Source organism: Eptesicus fuscus, chromosome 7 (assembly GCF_027574615.1).
Source record: "Eptesicus fuscus isolate TK198812 chromosome 7, DD_ASM_mEF_20220401, whole genome shotgun sequence".
In the NCBI taxonomy this organism is placed as follows: Eukaryota; Metazoa; Chordata; class Mammalia; order Chiroptera; family Vespertilionidae; genus Eptesicus; species Eptesicus fuscus.
Genome location: NC_072479.1, coordinates 28096361 through 28117442, shown reverse-complemented (window position 1 = coordinate 28117442; position 21082 = coordinate 28096361). Strand labels below are relative to the sequence as shown.

At 40.5% G+C, this 21082-nt stretch overlaps 1 protein-coding gene across 1 annotated transcript in view; it reads right to left on the bottom strand.

Moving 5' to 3' along the window:
• Window positions 1-1446: 1446 nt before the first annotated feature.
• The window catches only part of RASSF9 (Ras association domain family member 9), a 38808-nt gene continuing 19172 nt past the window's right edge, over window positions 1447-21082 (bottom strand). Inside the window, exon 2 of the mRNA XM_054718424.1 lies at window positions 1447-3794. Within this exon, the coding sequence (XP_054574399.1) occupies window positions 2534-3794 (1261 nt within the window). The 3' untranslated portion in view covers window positions 1447-2533. The remainder of the gene's footprint in view (window positions 3795-21082) is intronic.

The window sequence follows — 21082 nt, the reverse complement described above, 5'->3', positions numbered from 1 at the left end:
TTCAGTACATGGCAGATGGAGGAAAAGAGTCATTCTAAGTGGAATGACAGACAAGGCACAGTAGGTAAAAATCTAATTTTTGTTATAGGAAGGAAGACTAGTCAGCTTTGTTTGCTGATTCTAGTTACATAAAGCAATTGCATAGTTAACCTGTCAATAATTTATAAACACTTTGTTTTAAAGCTTCTATAATGAATTAAAATATTACCTTTCTATCAAGTTCTATATTCATAATTCAAATTTTGTTAATTTAATAAAGAATAGTTAAGTTTCCAGAGCTGAGTGCATTGTATTTTATTATTTTTATTTGTATTAGTATACTACTCTAAATTAGAAACTCACCATGCTAACTGGGGATTTTAAATTATAATAAACCAAAAGCAAAAATATATTTGCATAACTAAAAAACAAATGAAAAATCTAGAATGAATTTAAATATCAACTGTACTGCATTCAGATAAGTTTTTAACATTATTTATTGTAAAAATGTGGAAGAATTGGTTCTTAGAATGCATCATTGTACTTAACTGTATAAAGCAAAAGTTAAATCAAAGTTTCTCAAATAAAATGATCTGTCTGGTCCTGCTTCTATATCAGAATCTCTTTTTAATTCAGATAAGTAAGCAAATTTATAGCAGATAAGCCATTTTTTAAATTATTTTTTCACTAAAGTGTAATCCAAAGAAATTACTTTCACTTTAGAAAAAGCATTACAATTATTTGTCATTGATGATGATCCAAATTTGATTCCCAGAAATAACAATAATACTATCTCAATAGCTTACCATTTTGCTGAATGATTTATTAGACAGATAAACTACCCTTTCTCAGATGACTATTCAATCCTTTCTCATTTTTTAAAAAAATTAAACCCATGTTAGCATTATTACTTACTCTTTATCACTGTACTTGTTCTGAAACAAAAAATTCCTACTTTTCTTGCCAGTCAGCTTCAAATAAAGCATTTAGCAATATATTGGTGCAAGAATTGATAACATAGATTCTTCCCCAAAGTGAAATTCTAAATATTTTCCCAAAGATTGGTGAAAAGTCTGGGGAATGGGTGAATAAAAAAAATAGATTAAAAAACAATTAAAATATGCACTACAGTAAGCATAAAAACAAAAGAGAAGAAATGAGAAATTCTGGGAACCTTAACCAATATTCATATATTAGTTATTCATATATAAGTAAAATAATATTTCTACTTACATGTGCAGTGGCATATAAGAGAAATGTTAGCTTAAAGAAAAATAAACTGTGGCAGTATTAATTTAACAGTACAATAAAATTGTTTCAATATGATTTATCGTGTTCATTGGCCAGAAACAAGGGAGTGAGAGAAGAAAGAGAGAAAACAGGAGAAAGACAGGAACTTCTAAACTAAAAACCAGGCAAAACCAAGTATAGTCTGGCACTATAATGATTGTTAGTCAAGGCAGGATGTAAAAAAACATTCATTTTATTTGTTCCATATTTACTAGCATGCTTGGGGGTAGGGAGTTGAGCTAGTACTTTTTTTTAGTTTGCACCTTAGGTGAAGTACAAAGATGATCTGAATTACAGTACAGCAGAATAAATTTGGTATATTTTTTTTTGTCCATGTGAGTTCCTCTCTGCACTCTGCATGTTCACAGATAAAATGGCCTATAGACTCTATTTTACCCATTCAAAGGACTCTGAGTTGCATCCCTTCAACTTTAGTAGGAAGTAAACAAACAGAACTACGACCATGTGATTTTCTCTGTAACCCACACCATACCTCCAAAGAATGAAGCTGCACAGACCATTGGTGTAATCAGAAGACCGGTATTGCCAGCTAGAGAAACCATATGCTTATGTCTTGATCACTTCAGGCTTCTTTACAAAAAAAAAACAAAAAAACTGCTGTTGCATGCAGTCCTTGGCCCTTCCTCATCTATACCCCCATCTGACCCACTGCTGGTCCTTGTACATGTCCCACCAGCAGCCCTTCCACTTCCTATTGATTAAGTCTAGAAGGGTAGAGGGGTTCAGGAAGTGACAAAGATAATGTATATTATAATTATCAATGGGATGAATCAAGATTTGAATTAATACAGTTACAGTAGAGTGCCTATCACATACTTTACAGATATAAAAATTTCAATAATACAGCATCAGAAAATCTATTACAGCATTTCAACTGTTCATGAGTGTTGTCTGAATATACTGACTACCTAATATTAAGAATTTGTTTTAAGTCTGGATAAATCATTTCTCATAGAAGTTATGGGAGGTTATAACTCCCATAAAATTATTTCTCATGTAATTGCAAACTATTTGTGCTGCATTCCTAATAAACAGTTCATCATTTGAACTAGTAATAATTAGGTCACCTTGGATATCTTAATCAAAAACAAGCTTATACATTTCTCTAGCTTTTATTAACTAGTGAATATTTTAACAGGACTTACTTTTTTTTTTTCCAGCATGTAATATTTAAAATAAAGTTTCCTGGTAAATTAAACAAGCATGAACAACACTAAAGTAGGTCAGAAAGAAGACATTCCAATTACGTTGACAACAGCACCACATCAGCTACGGCTGTTTCCGAGTCCTGACTGTGATTGGAGCTGATGCCAGTGTCCGAGTCTGTGTCATTTGTGTACATGTTAAATAGTCTTTGAGTAGAGGGAGGACCCTCCCCGCCGCTGCTGGGGGCCTCGGGCTCCTTCCCTCTGCTTTCCTTTAGCTGGCTTCCATCTTTGTTGCTAATATGAACTGAACTGAACTCCTTGGCCAGGAGCTCATATTCTTTTGCTTTCATTTGAAGCAATGAGTCACTGTACTTAATCTCTTTCTGGATGCCACTCAAGTGAGAGTGGATTTTCAAGCCAGCGTTCATGCTTTTCTCCAAATCACACTTAACACTTTCTAAGTTTAGGCTTTCAAGTTCACTTGCAGCTGCCCCTCCCACATCTTCATGTATCTCAGTGCAAACCCTTTTTACCTCTTTTTCGATTTCAGCGGAGAGCTTATCAATGAGCATTCTGTAATATATTAGCTGTTCCTCCAGCTGCAGGATTCCGTCACTTTTGCTCAGGTCCTCCAGAATCTGGTTTTCATCATACTGCAAGTCTAGCTTTTGCTCCACGTCACTGAAACTGGGCACTAAATATGCATCCTGGACATAATTTTCTCCATTATTTTCTACCCGCTCAAGATGGAACTTAGCTTCACACTTTTCAATTTCCAGATCCAGTTCTTTCATTCTCTTGACTTGCTGATGAATTGTATGGTCCTGGGAAATAATCAAATGAACTAAGGTCTCCATACTATCTCGATCATGGGAAACTGTGTCCTGCTTAATTTTAGCCAGTTTCCGGAAGGTTTTTCTGACTATTCTCTTTTGCTTATCTGGTGGTAATGTCTTCATGTAATTTGCAGGGCTGAGCTCCCACAGTTTTTCTGTGTTTTGTACTAATTTGGCTTCAGCTGTCCGCCACAAGGGAACTGGTAGAAAAGCATCGGCTTTAACCAAAACGAATTGCATATTGGATTGCTCATCCCCCCATGCTTTCCACAGCTTCAGGATTCTAGTTAGTGGAGGGAGAACCCGTTCTGAGCCCCTCCACTTTTCTATGATGCAATAATCATTGGGCTTCCCCAGAAGAAATCGTTTCTCTCCAAATGTAGTCTCGTGTTCTTCAAGCAAAGCCTGAATGACATCAGCCGAGGTGGTACGTTTAGTTAAACCACAGACAATCTTTTCTTCTTGGCAAACCCAAACCACAATTTCCTTCTCTTCCGAATCCATGTCTTTAGTTGGAGATCTGAAAGAAAAACAAAGCACATTATATTCCTGTCATCACCTGTGTAAAGTCAGAAAGACGGTTTAACTTTAATACCCTTAAGAAGACACACATTTTGTGGTTGAGACTACATAAGAATCAGAAGTTTTAGTGCATGAAAAAAAAAATCTTAATACCATGGAAAATATCTTAATTTCCTTTCTTAAGTGATCTCAGAAAGTGCAAATTCTCATAAAAAACAACTGAGGCTATTTTAATTTATTTTTAGAAGTCAACCACAATATAACTAAGTTCAAACTGCTAGAGTTGAGACAAGCAAGACAATTATCAAAGTGAAGGTGAATCGGAGGAGAAAGAAAATTTTCAGGAAAAACTTTTTTGGTATGTCCTTCCTGGAGTCATATGCCTTGAGGGTGCTACATAAAGTGATAAATGACTAACTTTTACAACAAGCCAATTACTACTCAAAAATTGTATGTCTTCCTGGTTCTTTCACTACCTATGTCTTTTTTTTCTTCAGAAACTGTTCCCCTCCTCCCATGCTCCTCTATATTATAAAGGAAATTACTATCAAGTTTTTACTTGATATGTATGTCCCAACTTGAACCACTTCCTATTATCTCTACTGTTAAAACTCTAGTCCAGGCAATCCTTATCCTCATCATAATCATCTGGAGTATAATTCATTTCATTTGTTTCTTAGCATTGTTTTAAAGAGATATTATGACAGTCAATTTTATTTACAGTCATGATAGAATCTTAGGACTAGGGAAGGAGCATGGAAGCGAAGGTAGAAATGGTGAAATGATATTAAAGTCATAGAGTTGAAAACAGTCCATTTTTAAAATTCTCATTCTTTCATTCAAAAAATGTTTATTGTATGCTGACCATGTGCCAGATATTTCTGAAAATGCTAAAGATACTATAATAAACAAAGGAAATGAGGACACAGACACAACTGTGTACTTAATATTAAATCAGACAGCGGTAAATGCTAGAAAAAATATTAAATGGATAAAGGGATACACAATGACTTGAAATAAGTCTATTTAGAGTGTTTAAGACTTAAGACTTCTCTAAGAAGGTGATATTTGAATAGGAAAGTAAGTTATGAGAAGGCAATCAGAGGCCTAAGGGAAGAATTCCAAAAAGAGTGAACAGACGTGCAGGGACCGTGAAATATGTTCCAGGGACAGAAAAAAAAAAAAAAAGTGAATGCAATTGGAGGCTGAGGATAGTGGAGTCAGGGTTGTTGCTGGTGGGACAGAGGGGTCAAATGACAGGTGATGAGGTCTAGAAGACAAGCGTGGCCTTGCTGACCATGATAAAGTGTTTGCACTTTGTTTCAGTTTCAATGAGAACCCATGAGAAAGTTTTAAGCAGAAGTGGAATATAATCTAATTTATGCTTTCAGTATATCTGGCTTCTGTTTATGGAATAGACTGTAAAAAGGGCAACAAAGGCAGGAAGTCTTAGTGGAAAACCTAGTGGAGAGGTCTAAGAAAGGGATGAGGATTGCCTGGACTAGAGTTTTAACAGTAGAAATAATAGGAAGTGGTTCAAGTTGGGACATACATATCAAGTAAAAACTTGATATAGTAATTTCCTTTATGATATAGAGGAGCATGGGGGGAGGGGAACAGTTTTCTGAAGAAAAAAAGACATAGGTAGTGAAAGAACCAAGAAAGTTGCATAACTTCTAGGCTATACCTTTTGGCAAAGTTTTACAATCACTTTTCTATCCTGACTGTAAATAAAAAAGGCTGTCTTTCATAATAGCTCTTTTAAAAATGCTAAAAACAAATAATATGAAATCAATTATAATCCATATGATTTATGAAGACATACAATTTTTGAGTAGTAATTGACTTGCTGTGAAAGTTAGTCATTTATCACTTTATTTATGCAGCACCTCAAAGCATATTACTCCAGGAAACACATACCGAAAAAATTTTCCCTGGTTTCTAGAATCATTTAAAACTTAGAATTTAGTTTACAGTGTTTATGTTTCAGTAGCAATAGTGATTGATCATATATTGTCATCTTTATTTTAAATGACTGATTATTATACTTTGGTTATTGACTCTCCTGAGATCATAAAGTGACTACTACAGAAGAAAGAACAAATTGCTAATACCAAATAACATAGAAGATTAGATCTAGTTCAGTGTACTAATAAAATTTTATCAATGATTGTTCAAAAAGTAATTCTGAGTTGTAATTTCTCTCTTATAAAACATTTTACATTTAATGACAGAATGGATTAATGTGATATCTGATATTTATGACACATCATTTAATAATTCTAAGCAGCATAAAGACAGGTCATAAATTAAGATAAAATTACTTTCATATTTTGATTACTAGAAAAATAATACACAAATACACTCTAAACAAAACAAATATGTTCTCCAAGTAATTAACTACTATCTGCTTTATGACTGACTATACAGGACAAATTACCTCTAAATTAATCCTTACCTTGATATGTTTTAAGCATGTATATAAAATATTTAAATTTAACATAAACATTGTTGTACACTGTGTAGTTAGAAGTTTACTAACTTGGATAATTTGAAAAGAAGTAACACAAATTCAATGTACATACTGTATGTTAAATTACAACTAAATTCCACATGAATTTTTATAAGTGATGGTAAAAATAACAAAATAGAGTAATTGTCATAATGATTCATCTCATAAGATAATGGCAATAGCTATGATGTTATAACTAAGGACCTAAGGACATCTTTATTTTATACTAGAGGCCTGGTGCACGAATTCATGCACGGGTGGGGTCCCTCGGCCTGGCTGGCGATCAGGGCAGCTGGTGGGGGGGAGGGACCATGGGAGGTTGGCCAGCCATGGGAGGTTGGCTGTGGGAGTACACTGACCACCAGGGGACAGCTCTTGCATCGAACGTCTACCCCCTGGTGGTCAGTGCGTGTCATAGCTACCGGTCGACTGGTTGTTTAGTCGTTTGGTCAACCGCTGTTTAGGCTTTTATATATATAGATTATGTTTTAGTCTTTAGGATTAAACTCTAAAATAAAGCCTATTAAGAGCAATAAGCAACAGCCCTGGTTGGTGTGGCTCAGCTCGTTGGAGCATTGTCCTAGACACCAAAAGGTGGCAGATTTTATTCCCAGTCAGGGCACATACCTAGGCTGCAGGTTTTATCCCCCATTGGGGCCTGTACCCAATTGATGTCTCCCCCCTTCTTTTTCTTTCAAAAAAAAGCAGCAATAAAGATTATAATAATTAATTATAAACTTTTAATATATGCCAAGCACTTTTCAAAGGGCTTACATATATCAGTTATTTAGTCCTCACAATTCTAAGGTAGAATGTTTGTAAGGTAGGCAAATATTATCTACTGGTGTACCGGTTAATAATGTGGATTTTTTTCAATAGATGGAGTTACACATATGTTGATAAATATGCGACTTGATGCATATGCTATTTTGTTGTATTAACAGCAAGCTTCAAACTTTATAGGTCAAATTTGCTGAAGGTGTTAACATCATAAATATTTTTATGCTTAAAAAGGTCAAATTTCATGCCAAAATAAAGAGCATTTGAGGGAAGTTTTAATTCATTACTTTATTTTGAAGAAAAAGTTATCTTATACTTTGAAAAGCTTATGGTGAACATGCTCCATCTCAAGATACTTGTGAACGCTGGTTTAAACACTTTAAAAGTGATGATTTCAATGTGAAAGATAAAGAGCGTCCAGGTCAACCAAAAAAGTTTGGAGACCAACAATTACAAGCATTATTGGATGAAGATGTATGTCAAACTCAAAAACAACTTGCAGAAAGATTCAATGTTGCTCAGCAAACAATTTACAATCATTTACAAGCAATGGGAAAGATTTGAAAGGAAGGAAAATGGGTGCCACATCAATTGAACAAAAGACAAATGGAAAACTGAAAAGTCATCAGTAAAATGTTGCTTCAACGGCATGCAAGAAAGTCTTTTTTGCATCAAAGTGTGACTGGTGATGAAAAGTGGATTTATTTTGAGAATCCCAAATGCACAAAATCATGGGTTGATCTAGGTCAACCATCAACATCTACTGCAAAGTCAAATTGCTTCGGAAAGAAGACAATGCTCTGTGTCCGGTGGGATCAGGAAGGTGTGGTGTATTATGAGGTTCTAAAACCAGGTGAAACCATTAATACTGATCGCTACCAAGAACAAATAATCAATTTGAGCCAAGCTTTGATCATGAAATGACCAGAATGTGCCAGAAGACATGGCAAAGTAATTTTGCTTCATGATGATGCAGCATCGCACACTTCAAAACCAGTTAAAGACACGTTAAGAGATCTTGCCTGGGAAGTATTAACCCACCCGCTGTATTGACCAGACCTTGCTCCTTCAGATTACCACTTGTTCTGATCAATGGCACATGCACTTTCTGAGCAGCACTTCAAAACATATGAAGAAGTGGAAAATCTGGTCTCTGAATGGTTTGCCTCAAAAAAAGAAAAATTCTATTGGGACGGTATCCACAAATTACCTGAAAGTTGGGGGAAATGTGTAGCTAGCGATTGACATTATATTGAATAAAGCACTTTTGATGTTTCTCTTGAAATTATCGTGTTTTCTTTGATTACAAAATCTGCCATTATTAACCGGTACACCTAGTAAATATATAAAAGCGTAATATGCAAATCGACAGACGGCAGAATGACCGGTCACTATAATGTGTACTGACCACCAGGGGGAAGACGCTCAATGCAGGATCTGCCCTTGGCCAGTCGATGGGGAACAGGGAACCGGGGGTGGGTGGTGGCAGACGTGGGTGGCTCCAGACCAAGGCAAGAGTGAGCGAGCTTGGCCCAATTGCCCTGCTGGTCACCTGACACACAAAAGGTGACCAGCGGCAGGGGGTGAGGCCATCGAGCGGGTGGGAACGGCCAACCTCTTAGTCACTCCCCCTGGCCAGCAGGCTCTGATCGCCCGATGGGGAACAGGGAACCAGGGATGGGTGGCTACGGACACAGGCGGCAGGGGGCGGGGCTGACTGCAGGCAGCCAGGGAAGATTGGCCCTGATTGCAGGCCAGGCCTAGGGACCCTACCCATGCATGAATTTCATGTGCCAGCCTCTAGTTTTACAGATAAAGAAACTGTAGCACGGAGGGGTTTAGTGACTGTCTTAAGGTCACGCAGTTAGTGGTGCAGTGAGGATTCAAACTTAAGCAAGAAAGCTGACTCCAGAATGCAGTTCTAACCATTACACAAGAAAAACAAGTTTACAAATTTTGATGAATTAGAAAAGCATATTAAATTGAAAAAAAAATCATAAAATAGACTGTATTTTTAGGAGAAACTCTATCACATAAAGTATCCTTTGGTACCAATTGGAACTATAGTGCCCTATTGGAGCACTCAACTGGTCAAGGAAGGATGTTTCCCAATGGCCAACCTTGGCAAAAGTGTGTGGATAGGTGTCATCTTCTGTGCCTTTTTCTTGTTAATCTTATTCCTACTCTGATTTAGTAAAAGGGATTTCTGGCTGGCCTGGTGCCTCCCTTAGCTGACAAAACTCTCATACATATAATAGCAGTTATTGTCTCCTTGGAGTAGTTCCTATGTCTTGTTCTACTTTCTGGCTGAGAAACATCAGTTCTGGGTCTGTAGCTAAGGAGGATACATGACCTATAAACTAAACCCTACACTATATCTGTGAAGGAGACTGAGAAGCAGAGGTGAATAGACTCTTTAGAATAATAGTAACCACTTATATGACAACTCTCCGATACTTTAATGTCCCCTATTCCAATTGAAATTCTTGTTTGGAAGGTTCAAGTTCTTGTACTAGTATATTATATATTTCCCTAGAGATATGCTAGTTTTCACCTCATGTGGATAATATAACACTGATGGGTATTATCCACAATCAAGAAAGATATTTTTATTTCTATATAACATATGAGAAAGTTAATGCCTTTATTAATAAGCTCACAATCATTTCCAATCTTTGCTTTTAAGCCTGCCCCAAACATCCTTATATTTTCTTGGGTCCGTTATTTCTAAATGTTTTGTGGAATTTTTACAACCATCATTTAAACCAGAAAATTTTCAGAAATTATGCCACTTGACTGAACATATTTAAAAGCAATCACTGCTTGTTATTGAATTTAGGGAATAAATCTTTCATATATAGTATAAGCTTCATCATTTTAAAATTCTGCTTTGTTAACAGGCTTAGGATTTGGGAAAACTATGTTTATTTTATAGTATGGCTCTGATTGAGTTTCTATTCATTCATTTGACAAATATTTGCTGAGCACTTCCTCTGTGTCTGGCACTGTCACGGAAATGTGGATTGTATAAGGACAATACTATTTATAAGACACTGTCCCTGGCCTATTGTGGGAAAGAGTGCTAGAGTTGGACAAAGAACACTTTAATGTCAATTCTAGAGCTAAGTTTCTTATTCCATCAGTGCTTCCAAGAAACTAGACTGATAACCCTCAGCATCATATATAAAAAAGAACCTTCAAATAAAAAATATTCATTAAAATTAAACCAATTTATTAATCTTAATCACAATATTTTAGAAATAATTGCTTTTATTTGTTCATAGACCCATGCAAATCTAGTCATCTGATATAAATAATTTAACACTAGAACTGGGACTAAAAATAATGTTTCCTTCCAAACCAATGGAAATTTATTATCTAGTATAAATAATGACATCTATAAACACATACATAACAAAGGTTAAAAATACAAACTTAGACTACATAAATTGGTTTGTCATGTAATATAATGTAACAAACAGTTCTTACCTAATGATTCAAATCTAGTAGTAAAGACGTATAACTTCCAATTATAATGCAGCAAAATAAAAATAAAATACAGACACTGCAGACCTAAGATTATTGTTTTTGCTTTGCTTTACTGTATGTTTTTTGGGGAGAAGTGATAAAAATTTTACTGGATCTTAAACTTCGCAGAGAATGTACTATAACCATATAAAAACTGAAAAACCATAGAACTTAATTTATAAAATTTTATCTCAGTCATTCACTTCTATTTTTATCCCAGTATTTTAGTTCCATTCCTCATTGTCAATTTGATTAATATTATTAAGTCTTTTCTTTTTCATTTTAGCTCCTCATACTCTGCCCTTGCTCACTTGATGTTACTTAATAGTGCAATAAATTTTTTTTTTCTGTATAATGAAGATGTTTCTTGACATCTACTATTTCCAACTCAGCTAAGTTACTTTTTATTTTATATGTTTCTTGGTTTGCAGCATCCTTTGATTTTAAGAACTCATGTATGTGGTAGTTATTAATATCATCTCCATTTTACAGATGAGAAGACTGAGACAAAGTGAGGACAAGTAACATGCCTAAAGTCACAAAGCTAGAAAGTAGAAATACTCCTTCCAACTAGATGTTAGTTTTATTTTTAGAATTATTCACTAAAAGTCATTATGACTATCCACTTACAAATAGTTTTCAATTTATGAACTGCTTTTATTTCAAAAATTGCTTTTAAATTAACTGCTTGAATCTCAATGCATTTTCCCCATAAAATTAATGTCCCACCTGGTTTAATCAACCAAGTTTCTGGTTCGATTATAAATTTACCTTCAACTTTCATTTATACATCTATATATATAAAAGCCCAGTGACCAAAATAGTGGAATGACCAGAACGACCAGAACAACTGGTGGCTATGATGCGCACTGCGGCAGCCAACCAGCTTGATCTGGGCCCCGATTGCCCCCATCTGGCTGGCCTGGTCTCTGATTGGCCCCCAACACCCTGACCAGGGCCGAGGCCAGCCACCAACCACCCACAGCCTTCCCCGCTACTCAACCCCACCTCCGAACGGCCCCCAACACCCTGATCGGGGCAGGCTGGCTGGCCAACCACCTGTGGCCCCTCCACCAGCAAGGCCCAATGGGCCCCCATAGGGGTGGGCCAGCTGGACCCCACCCCTGCACAAATTCATGCACTGGGCCTCTGGTCCAGTATAAAGGCAAATACTGAGGGACTCCTATGTACCTGACTCCATAATATTAAGGCAGTAGGGACAAAGAGAATGGCAGCAGATGGTAAGGTTAATGTGGATGGTGGTTGCAAGAGTGGCTCTCTCTAGATACTCTGGGAATGGATAACTAACCAGTGGACTTCCTGATGGGATATAAAAATACCATAGCTATTTTCAGGTATAGATTAATTATAATTTAACTGGCTATAAAATGAGAATTGCTTGGAATATAGGATTTATAATTTGTTACTTTATAGAGTAGAAGTACTAAAAATTATAGATTAATAAGAATAAAGTAACTACTATACTCACATTTAATTAATAGCAGTTTAAATTTGGAATCAAGTTAATTTGATAAATGTTCATTCATACAATTTGCAAGTAGATATAAAATTTTATAGGCCAGAATTTAGTCAGATTATGGCTTCAAAGTATAGTACTTAGAATTCCTAGTATCTTATTATCAACAACATTTCTTGAATAAATTACATGGCCAGGGAGATTTAAATTGGTTCTCTACATCACAAACATATAGTAAGATTATTTACTTTAAGGTGTCCACTTTAGGGAGGCAAAACAATGAATAAGTAAAAAACATTTCTAAATACCTTACATAAGTAGGGTATCTCAAATTTTGCTTCTCATTGAAAGAAAAATCAGTAAAACAAAGAATTTCCCAATGAAATATGTGTTGAAAAGATGAGTAAGTTATGATTGTGTTTTGACTTTATTTGAACTAGTTTGTCTATTTTAAGAATCGTTCATATGAAATGAAAAAATGCTCTTACTAGGCAAAATATGACTGTTTTACACAATCATCTTTTGCTATGTCAGAGAGGAAGAGAGAGGGAGAGATTAACACATAACTGTTTTACACAATCATCTCTTACTATGTTTGACTCATTGGAAACTATTAAAAGTAATTTAAAACATTATTTAACATATTTTATTATACATTCTATGTATGTTTTATACTACATCTATAAGCATGTAGTATATATTTATGACATATCTCATGCACATACTTTTAAAAATTATATATATATATTTAATAATTTATTAAATTTTATAATATTGAATATATTCTAGGGTTCCCTTAAAAATATTGTTTTGCTCCCAGTCGGCATGGCCTAGTGGTTGAGCATCGACATATGAACCAGGAGGTCATGGTTCTATTCCTGGTCAGGGCATATGACTGACTGGGTTGCAGGCTTGATCCCCATGTGGGGCATGCAGGAGGCAGCCAATCAGTGATTCTCTCTCATCACTGATGTTTCTATCTCCCTCTCTCCCTCCCTCTTCCTCTCTGAAATCAATAAAAATATAAATATATATCTATATATATATATATAAAAGGCTAAGTGACTGTATGACCGTATGAGCATCCTGTAGGTATGGTGTGCACTGACCACCAGGAGGAAGATGCTTACCACAGGAGCTGCCGTGTTATGTGGTTGCTGGGGCACTGTCGGCCCTGAATCTGGTTTCCTGCACACTTGTGTTTGTGTTCCACACCCTGTACAACAGCAACTTTGCAGAGAGCCCTCTTGCACTTTGCAGAGGGACCCCTCGGGGGATGTTGGAGAGCCAGTTTCGGCCTAATCCCCACAGGCCAGGCCAAGGGACCCCACCTGCCAGAGGGACCCCACTCATTCTACAAACACCCTTCAAGCTGTGGCACTGCCCCAGGTGTCGCTGGCCGGGGAGGGACCGGAGGAGGTTGGACAGGTGTGTCCAGTCCATCTCACCCAGTCTGGCCCCACCGGCCACTTTCTAATTAATTTCCTTTCAATGTGCACAAATCCATGCACCAGGTCTCTAGTAGAAGAATAAAAGCATAGTAAAGAAGGGAGAGAGATGGTGATATAGGAGCTAAATCCTCTTTAATTACAGTAATCAGTATGTAATTCCTAAAACTAATAAATCAAGCAATTTTGAATATAGGCATATCATTGAAAAATATGGAAGCTGTAAGCATGAATATTTCAGAGTATTTGCCTCAGGGAATAAGACTGGAGGTAAGAAATGGTGTGGGAAAAGGATGCTGCTTTTCTTTACAAGCCTTAAATTGTTTATAACCATGATGAATATACACAAAAAGAGAGGAAGAAGGATGAGGAGATAAAAGAAACAACTATATAATTAACTAGTCCTTTTTGTACTTCATATTGCTGCTCCTCATCCAGATGTTTTTAGACAGAAATAAACAAAATTCTAGTCTTTTGTTTCCAATCACACAAACAAAAGATTATCATCTTTCCACAGAGTTGAAAACATGGAGATAATACATTAGATAAAAATGTCATATTCAAAATATGGCCGTGCAGTCAAAATGGTAAAATTACTTTTATTAAACCTTAAGAAGTCAAATAAAACAGTAAAAACATTCATAACTTTAGGTTAATCTCAGCCTAGTCATTTGATATTAAACATTTTACCCATGTTGATTTCTGTCTACTTTGTTTCAGGATCAGGGAGAAATCTCATGATTATAAACACCTTGAGTACATGTGACCTACACTGCTACATGTCCTCTAGTGTACATTTTTTTGGCCTAGCACACTTCTGTTTAATTTATTTTAAAGTTTGTAATCACAAAGTGTTTGAAAATTATTTATATATACAGAAGAAAAATTAAAAAAAAACATTCATCATGCTACAGTATCCATTTTTATCAAATACTTTCATTGTTTTTTCCCTTTGAAACATTAATAAGATTTGTTTATGAAGCTTTTCAGAAGAGTACAGTGGGAACAAATGGACTGAAATTTTAAGTTTATGATATCATATTAACTATCACTAATAGTCATTTTGAATTCTGATAAATCATTTTTTTCTAATCCTCTGTACCCTTCACTGTAATACTGCAATTTACATATAAGACATTTCTCACAAGATTGCTGCAATTATCAAATAAGAGAAAAAAGTAAAAGTGCTTTGAAAATTATAAAACATGACCTGGGTAAATATAGGTTATTAACACTAATAATAAAATTAATGTTTTCTAATGCAGAACAGAGTGTAGTGTTTTTAGCATTGTTATTTAGTTACTTTATTGAACTTCCTACAATAGTTAACAATATTATTGTATAAATACTTCCCAACCTATCCCACAATATTTTTTCACCTGTTTCGACTACTCAATATTTTTTCATTTACACTTCCAATATATATATCAAAACTGTTGGGCTAATAACAGACATTTCAAAAACATCATTAATATAATCTTTGGATCCCAGATGAGCTGAGAATGCTTTTATTCTTACTCTCATTTACTAGAGGCCCTGGCCGGCAATGAGGGCCAATTGGGGCCTTCCTTCATTCCACGCTGCCCCCTGGTGGTCAGCGCACATCATAGTGAGCGATAGAACTTCCGGTCTCTGTGTCAAACTCCCGTAGGGACACTTTGCATATTAGCCTTTTATCTATATATATACTAGAGGCCCGGTGCACGAAATTCGTGCACTGGGGGGGTGAGGGGGTGTGCCCCTCAGCCCAATCTGCACCCTCTTCAATCTGGGACCCCTCAGGGGATGTCCAACTTCCAGCAGTTGGACATCCCTCTCACAATCCGGAACCACTGGCTCCTAACCACTCACCTGCCTGCCTGCCTGATTGTCCCTAACCCCACTGCCTGCCTGCCTGCTCACCCCTACCTTGATCTCCTGCCAGCCTGATTGCCCCTACCTTGCACTCCCCTATCAGCCTGATCACCCCAAACTGCCTGTGCCTTGGCCCCCCGTCTGGCCTCCCTCTGGAGGCACCACCCCCATAACCCCAATGCTGCTGCCACTGCAGCTGGTTATGGCTGCCTGAGCCTTGGCCTTCGTAGCCACTGTGGCTTTGTCTGGAAAGATGTCCGGAAGACAACCACTCTAATTAGCATATTACCCTTTTATTAGTATAGATTTGGGGACCATTACAACCACGCAGAACTTGAAGAAAACACATGGCCCTGGTCAGTTTGGCTTAATGGAGAGAGCATCGGCCTGTGGACTGAAGAGTCCAGGTTTGATTCTGATCAGGGGCACACATGCCTGGGTTTCGGGCTCAATCCCCAGTAGGGGGCCTGGGGCGGCAGCTGATCAGTGATTCTTTTTTTTTTTTTTTAAATATATTTTATTGATTTTTCACGGAGAGGAAGGGAGAGGGATAGAGAGCTAGAAACATCGATGAGAGAGAAACATCAACCAGCTGCTTCTTGCACACCCCCCACCGGGATATGTGCCAGCAACCAATGTACATGCCCTTAACCGGAATCGAACCTGGGACCTTCCAGTCCACAGACCGACGCTCTATCCACTGAGCCAAACCGGTTTCGGCTGATCAGTGATTCTTATCATTGATGTTTCTATCTCTCTCTCCCTCTCCCTTTCTGAAATTTTAAAAATATATATTTTTTTAAAGAAAACACATCATCTTCACTTTGGGCTTTGTCATCTTACAATATCCTTTGTGCAGTGTTTTAACTTCCCTCAACTTTCCTTTACCCACCTTTAAAGTGCAATCTATTTTGGGGAAGATGATCAGGAAAGTGATTCCAATGGGTAGAAGTTTTTTTTGGAGGGGATGGGTCATGAAGATATTTAAAAATTGAGCATGGTGATGGTTGTACCACTCTGAATTTACTTTAAAAAACCAGTTCATTGTACACTTTAGGTGACATGTACAGTATATGGGTTATATCTCAACAAAGCTGTTCTTTTATTTCTTTTTAAATAAAGACCAGTCTTATAATCAATTGCAGATGTTTTCAGAGGCCCCTCAAGATTTGCTCACCATGTCCCAAATCACGGCTGTGATTCCCAGTTGCCTCCAGTCCTGGTGGATCTGGATGGTGTGGTTTGCAAAGGAGAAGGTGGCAAGAGGCTTATGGAATTTCGGCAACCCCATTCCCCCGGTCTCCTCATAGGGCACCAGGGCCATTCCCACTGGGCCAGCTCTGCTCCCTTTAACCTGTTGGGCAAAAGAATCCTGCGTGCTCTGGCCAGAAAGTGCATTCTTTCTTAGGTGGCCTGGATGCTTTTTTTAAGGTCGTTTTATGGATTCAAAAGAATAAACAGAGATGTGGAAAGCTTTTGTCAAAATCCTTTCACATGGTTCTTCCAGTCTCATGGGAAATGAGATGTGGCTCTGAATTCATCCCAAAGTGTGTCTTTGGGCAAAAGCACTCAGAACGGTACAACTCCTGCAGAATGCCCCACACACTTTGCTGTCAGGACTCAGGGGGGCTTGAGGGTGAGCGAGGCGGCAGTGCCAGCACAGGACCTGGGAGAAGGTAGCGCTTTCTACACTGCCCAGGCCACGTGGACTACAGCAGTACCTGCCCAGGTGGGCAGGGTGTTTCTGCTGTTTTGTTTTGGTCTGGCCTCCACCCCGTCAGCCACGGACCTGTGCCTGCACTGAGACTGAATGCTTTGATGGCCCTACTTTTTGGTGGACAGTGGATGCACTCCCAGAGACTGGCAGTTAGACTCTGGTGGCTTCTGAGTCCCTTGCGGGGAGAGCCCGGCCCTAGGTCAAGAACAGACTCAGGCGTCCTCGGCCAGGAGGCCTCCTTGGGCGCCACAGTTTGAAGGCTGGCCATGACCCCAATCCTGGCAGGGGTCTCCTCTGGGGTGCTGGCAGGCCTGGTCTAGGGCTGAGGGCGGTTTAGAGGCTGGTCACGACCCCGATCCTGGTGGGGATCTCCTCTGGGGCGTGGCAGGCCTGGGTTAGGGTCACTGGCGGTTTGGAGGCCGGTCACGCCCCCAATCCTGTTGGGGGTCTCCTCTGGGGTGCTGGCAGGCCTGGGCTAATGGCCACCCTGGTTTAGAGACTGGTCAAGCCCCCGATCCTGGTGGGGGTCTCCTCTGGGGCGCTGGCAGGCCTGGGCTCTGGCGCCGCAAAGGGAGAGGTTCCTGAACCTGCTTCCCACACACCTAGGCTAGGATCCATCTTGTAGGAGGCGGCTTCAATGCCCGGGGTCGGTGACCAGGTCCTCCTGAGCCTCGCTTTCTGGGCTGCAGTCCCACGTCTCCCAGTGCCCCAGCCTCGGATGCGCCCACGCAGTTGCCCCCACCACCAGCCACCTCAGCGCAGGCCACAGCAGCTGAAGCCAGCCTCTTGGAAGCCAGGCCACCACACCCACCACCTCTAGTAGCTCTCTGCTGCTTGCTCTGTGCCCTGTCCACTGGGGTCGGGGAGTGCTCCCAGCCCAGAGGCCCTCCCTCCCTCCGCAGCCTGGCTTGGGAAGCTGGCCTCATGCTGGGGCTACTATGCCAGCATGCCCACTCGGCTACAATGGGTGTGACACGGGCCCCATGGAGGCCAACCTGGAGAACGTGGACCCCAACTCTGCATCCGGCTGCTGCAGATGGCCTCCGTGGTCAACTACCACCTGCTCCTTCCATTGGCCCCATTGATCCCTCTCAGCACCAGCCATTTAGGCGAGGGTGGCGATCGCCGGGGACCCCGCCCCGGGAGGCTGCTGGCCGTTCCCGGCCACGCCCCCCCGGGTCACGATGCAGCCCTGGACCCCCGGGAGGCTGCTGGCCGTTCCCGGCCACGCCCCCCCGGGTCACGATGCAGCCCTGGACCCCCGGGAGGCTGCTGGCCGTTCCCGGCCACGCCCCCCCCCCGTTGGATGGGTCCCGGGACCCCCGGGAGGCTGCTGGCCGTGCCCGGCCACGCTCCCCCGGGTCACGATGCAGCCCTGGACCCCCGGGAGGCTGCTGGCCGTTCCCGGCCACGCTCCCCGGGTCGCGATGCAGCCCTGGACCCAGGGGAGGCTGCTGGCCGTGCCCGGCCACGCCCCCCCGGGTCGCGATGCAGCCATGGACCCCGGGGAGGCTGCTGGCCGTGCCCGGCCACGCCCCCCCGGGTCACGATGCAGCCCTGGACCCCCGGGAGGCTGCTGGCCATTCCCGGCCACGCCCCCCGGGTCGCGATGCAGCCCTGGACCCCGGGGAGGCTGCTGGCCGTGCCCGGCCACGCCCCCCGGGTCGCGATGCAGCCATGGACCCTGGGGAGGCTGCTGGCCGTGCCCGGCCACGCCCCCCTGGGTCGCGATGCAGCCATGGACCCTGGGGAGGCTGCTGGCCGTGCCCGGCCATGCCCCCCCGGGTCGCGATGGGTCCCCGGACCCCCGGGAGGCTGCTGGCCTTGCCCGGCCACGCCCCCCCCGGGTCACGATGCAGCCCTGGACCCCCGGGAGGCTGCTGGCCGTGCCCGGCCACGCCCCCCCGGGTCACGATGCAGCCCTGGACCCAGGGGAGGCTGCTGGCCGTGCCCGGCCACGCCCCCCCGGGTCGCGATGCAGCCCTGGACCCAGGGGAGGCTGCTGGCCGTGCCCGGCCACGCCCCCCCGGGTCGCGATGGGTCCCGGGAACCCAGGGAGGCTGCTGGCCGTGCCCGGCCACGCCCCCCCCATCTCGATCCAGCCCGGGAGGCTTCTGGCTTTTCCCGACCACGCCCCTCTAGGGTTGTCATCGCTCCCCAGGACCCAGGGAACTAAGAGGATTTGGCGGCCGCCATCTTGGTTTTCTCAACTGCCAGATAGGCACCCGGAGTCCCGCCCCCTGCCTCTCGCAGGCCCAATCATGGGCATAGCGGAGGTGCGGTCAATTTGCATGTTACTCTATTATAAAGTAAGATAGAAGGCTAATATGCCCTAACTGGTCCTAACCAGTTTGGCTCAGTGGATAGAGCGTCAGCCTATGGACTCAAGGGTCCCAGGTTCGATTCCGGTCAAGGGCATGTACCTTGGTTGTGGGCACATCCCCAGTAGGGGGTGTGCAGGAGGCAGCTGATGGATGTTTCTCTCTCATCGGTGTTTCTAACTCTCTATCCCTCTCCCTTCCTATCTGTAAAAAATCAATAAAATATATATTTTTTAAAAAAAGATTGTGCTAATGAAGCTTATCATACAAAAAAAAAATCCTATATTCAACTTTTTATATATGTATATATAAAGTTAAGAATATTTATATGCTAAATAAAACACTTTAACAACATGTATTACCCTCACTTACAGGTACTTTTCTATATTCACTCTGAACTAATAGTGAATATTAAATATGAGACTTTTGCTTTACTCTATTATCGACCAGAAACTTAAAAATATCCCCATTGATAAATAATTTTAATAAATCAAATATAATTACACAAAATTAAATAATCTGGCTTATAAATACAAATGCAACATTCATAAAAATATTTCTTCAACAAACTTCTATTGAGTAATTATTATGCACAAAGCATTAGTGAATAAGTAAGCTATTTAAATCTATATTTAAAGCTATTAATATAAAATGCTGAATATGATATTTCAATGCTAATTTGAAGATCCCATACAATGTATATTTACAGAAAAAGGATTCCTTGCAATGACAGAGATAGATGGGCAATATCTGTCCATGTTAATTCACTTGTTGAGAGGAAAAAGGCACTGAAGTTGTAAAGCAGGAGATTAAATCAAAGAGTATCATTACATTATTGAAAATTGATGTATAAAATTATCAGGACAAATATTTCATATTAACTCTACTTTTAAAAATAGAAGAATCACTAAAATGAAAAATTATTAAGAATAATTACATTATAAGAAATGCCAGTATATGAACATCAGAATACAAGCTATAGATACTTATGAAAATACATGGGCCTCTGTATGCATTTTTATCTTTAGAACCTATGTGATAATGCAATCTTATATAATAAAAGTCTATAATAAAAGGCTAATATAAAAATTGTCCCCTCGACCGGGATTTCAACCAGGAGTTTAACCGAGAGTTCAACCATGGGGTGGTGTTTGCCCGCCAACCACCCACGGCCCCTCCCCCCCGCCAGCCTAATTGGCCCTGATTGGGGCGGGCCAGCCAGACCCCACCCGTGCACGAATTTGTGCACCAGGACTCTAGTTTATAAATATTTATAGAAAATATTTGGATGTTAGAATGCATTTTTTCACAGAACTTATAATACAATTATTTACAGTCCAGAAAGTATGCTACTGACACAATCTAGCTGCCACGTATAGGAGCTTTTATTGCTTAACTCTGCAGAACCACACTTCTGATTTAATGGGAGCATACATCAGATTGAAGGGTAAGGAACTATGAAGCATTAGCGGGAATACCTGAGTCCTGGCCCACCACCCAAAGACTCCAGTTTCCTTTAAATTACCATTACTCATTCTTTAAACTGAAGATTCTCTTTTTCTAAACCAATGATTCTCTACCAGGGATGATTTTGCCCCACTCTGACGGGGGGGACTTTTTGAAATGCAGAGACATTTTTGTTTTTCAGA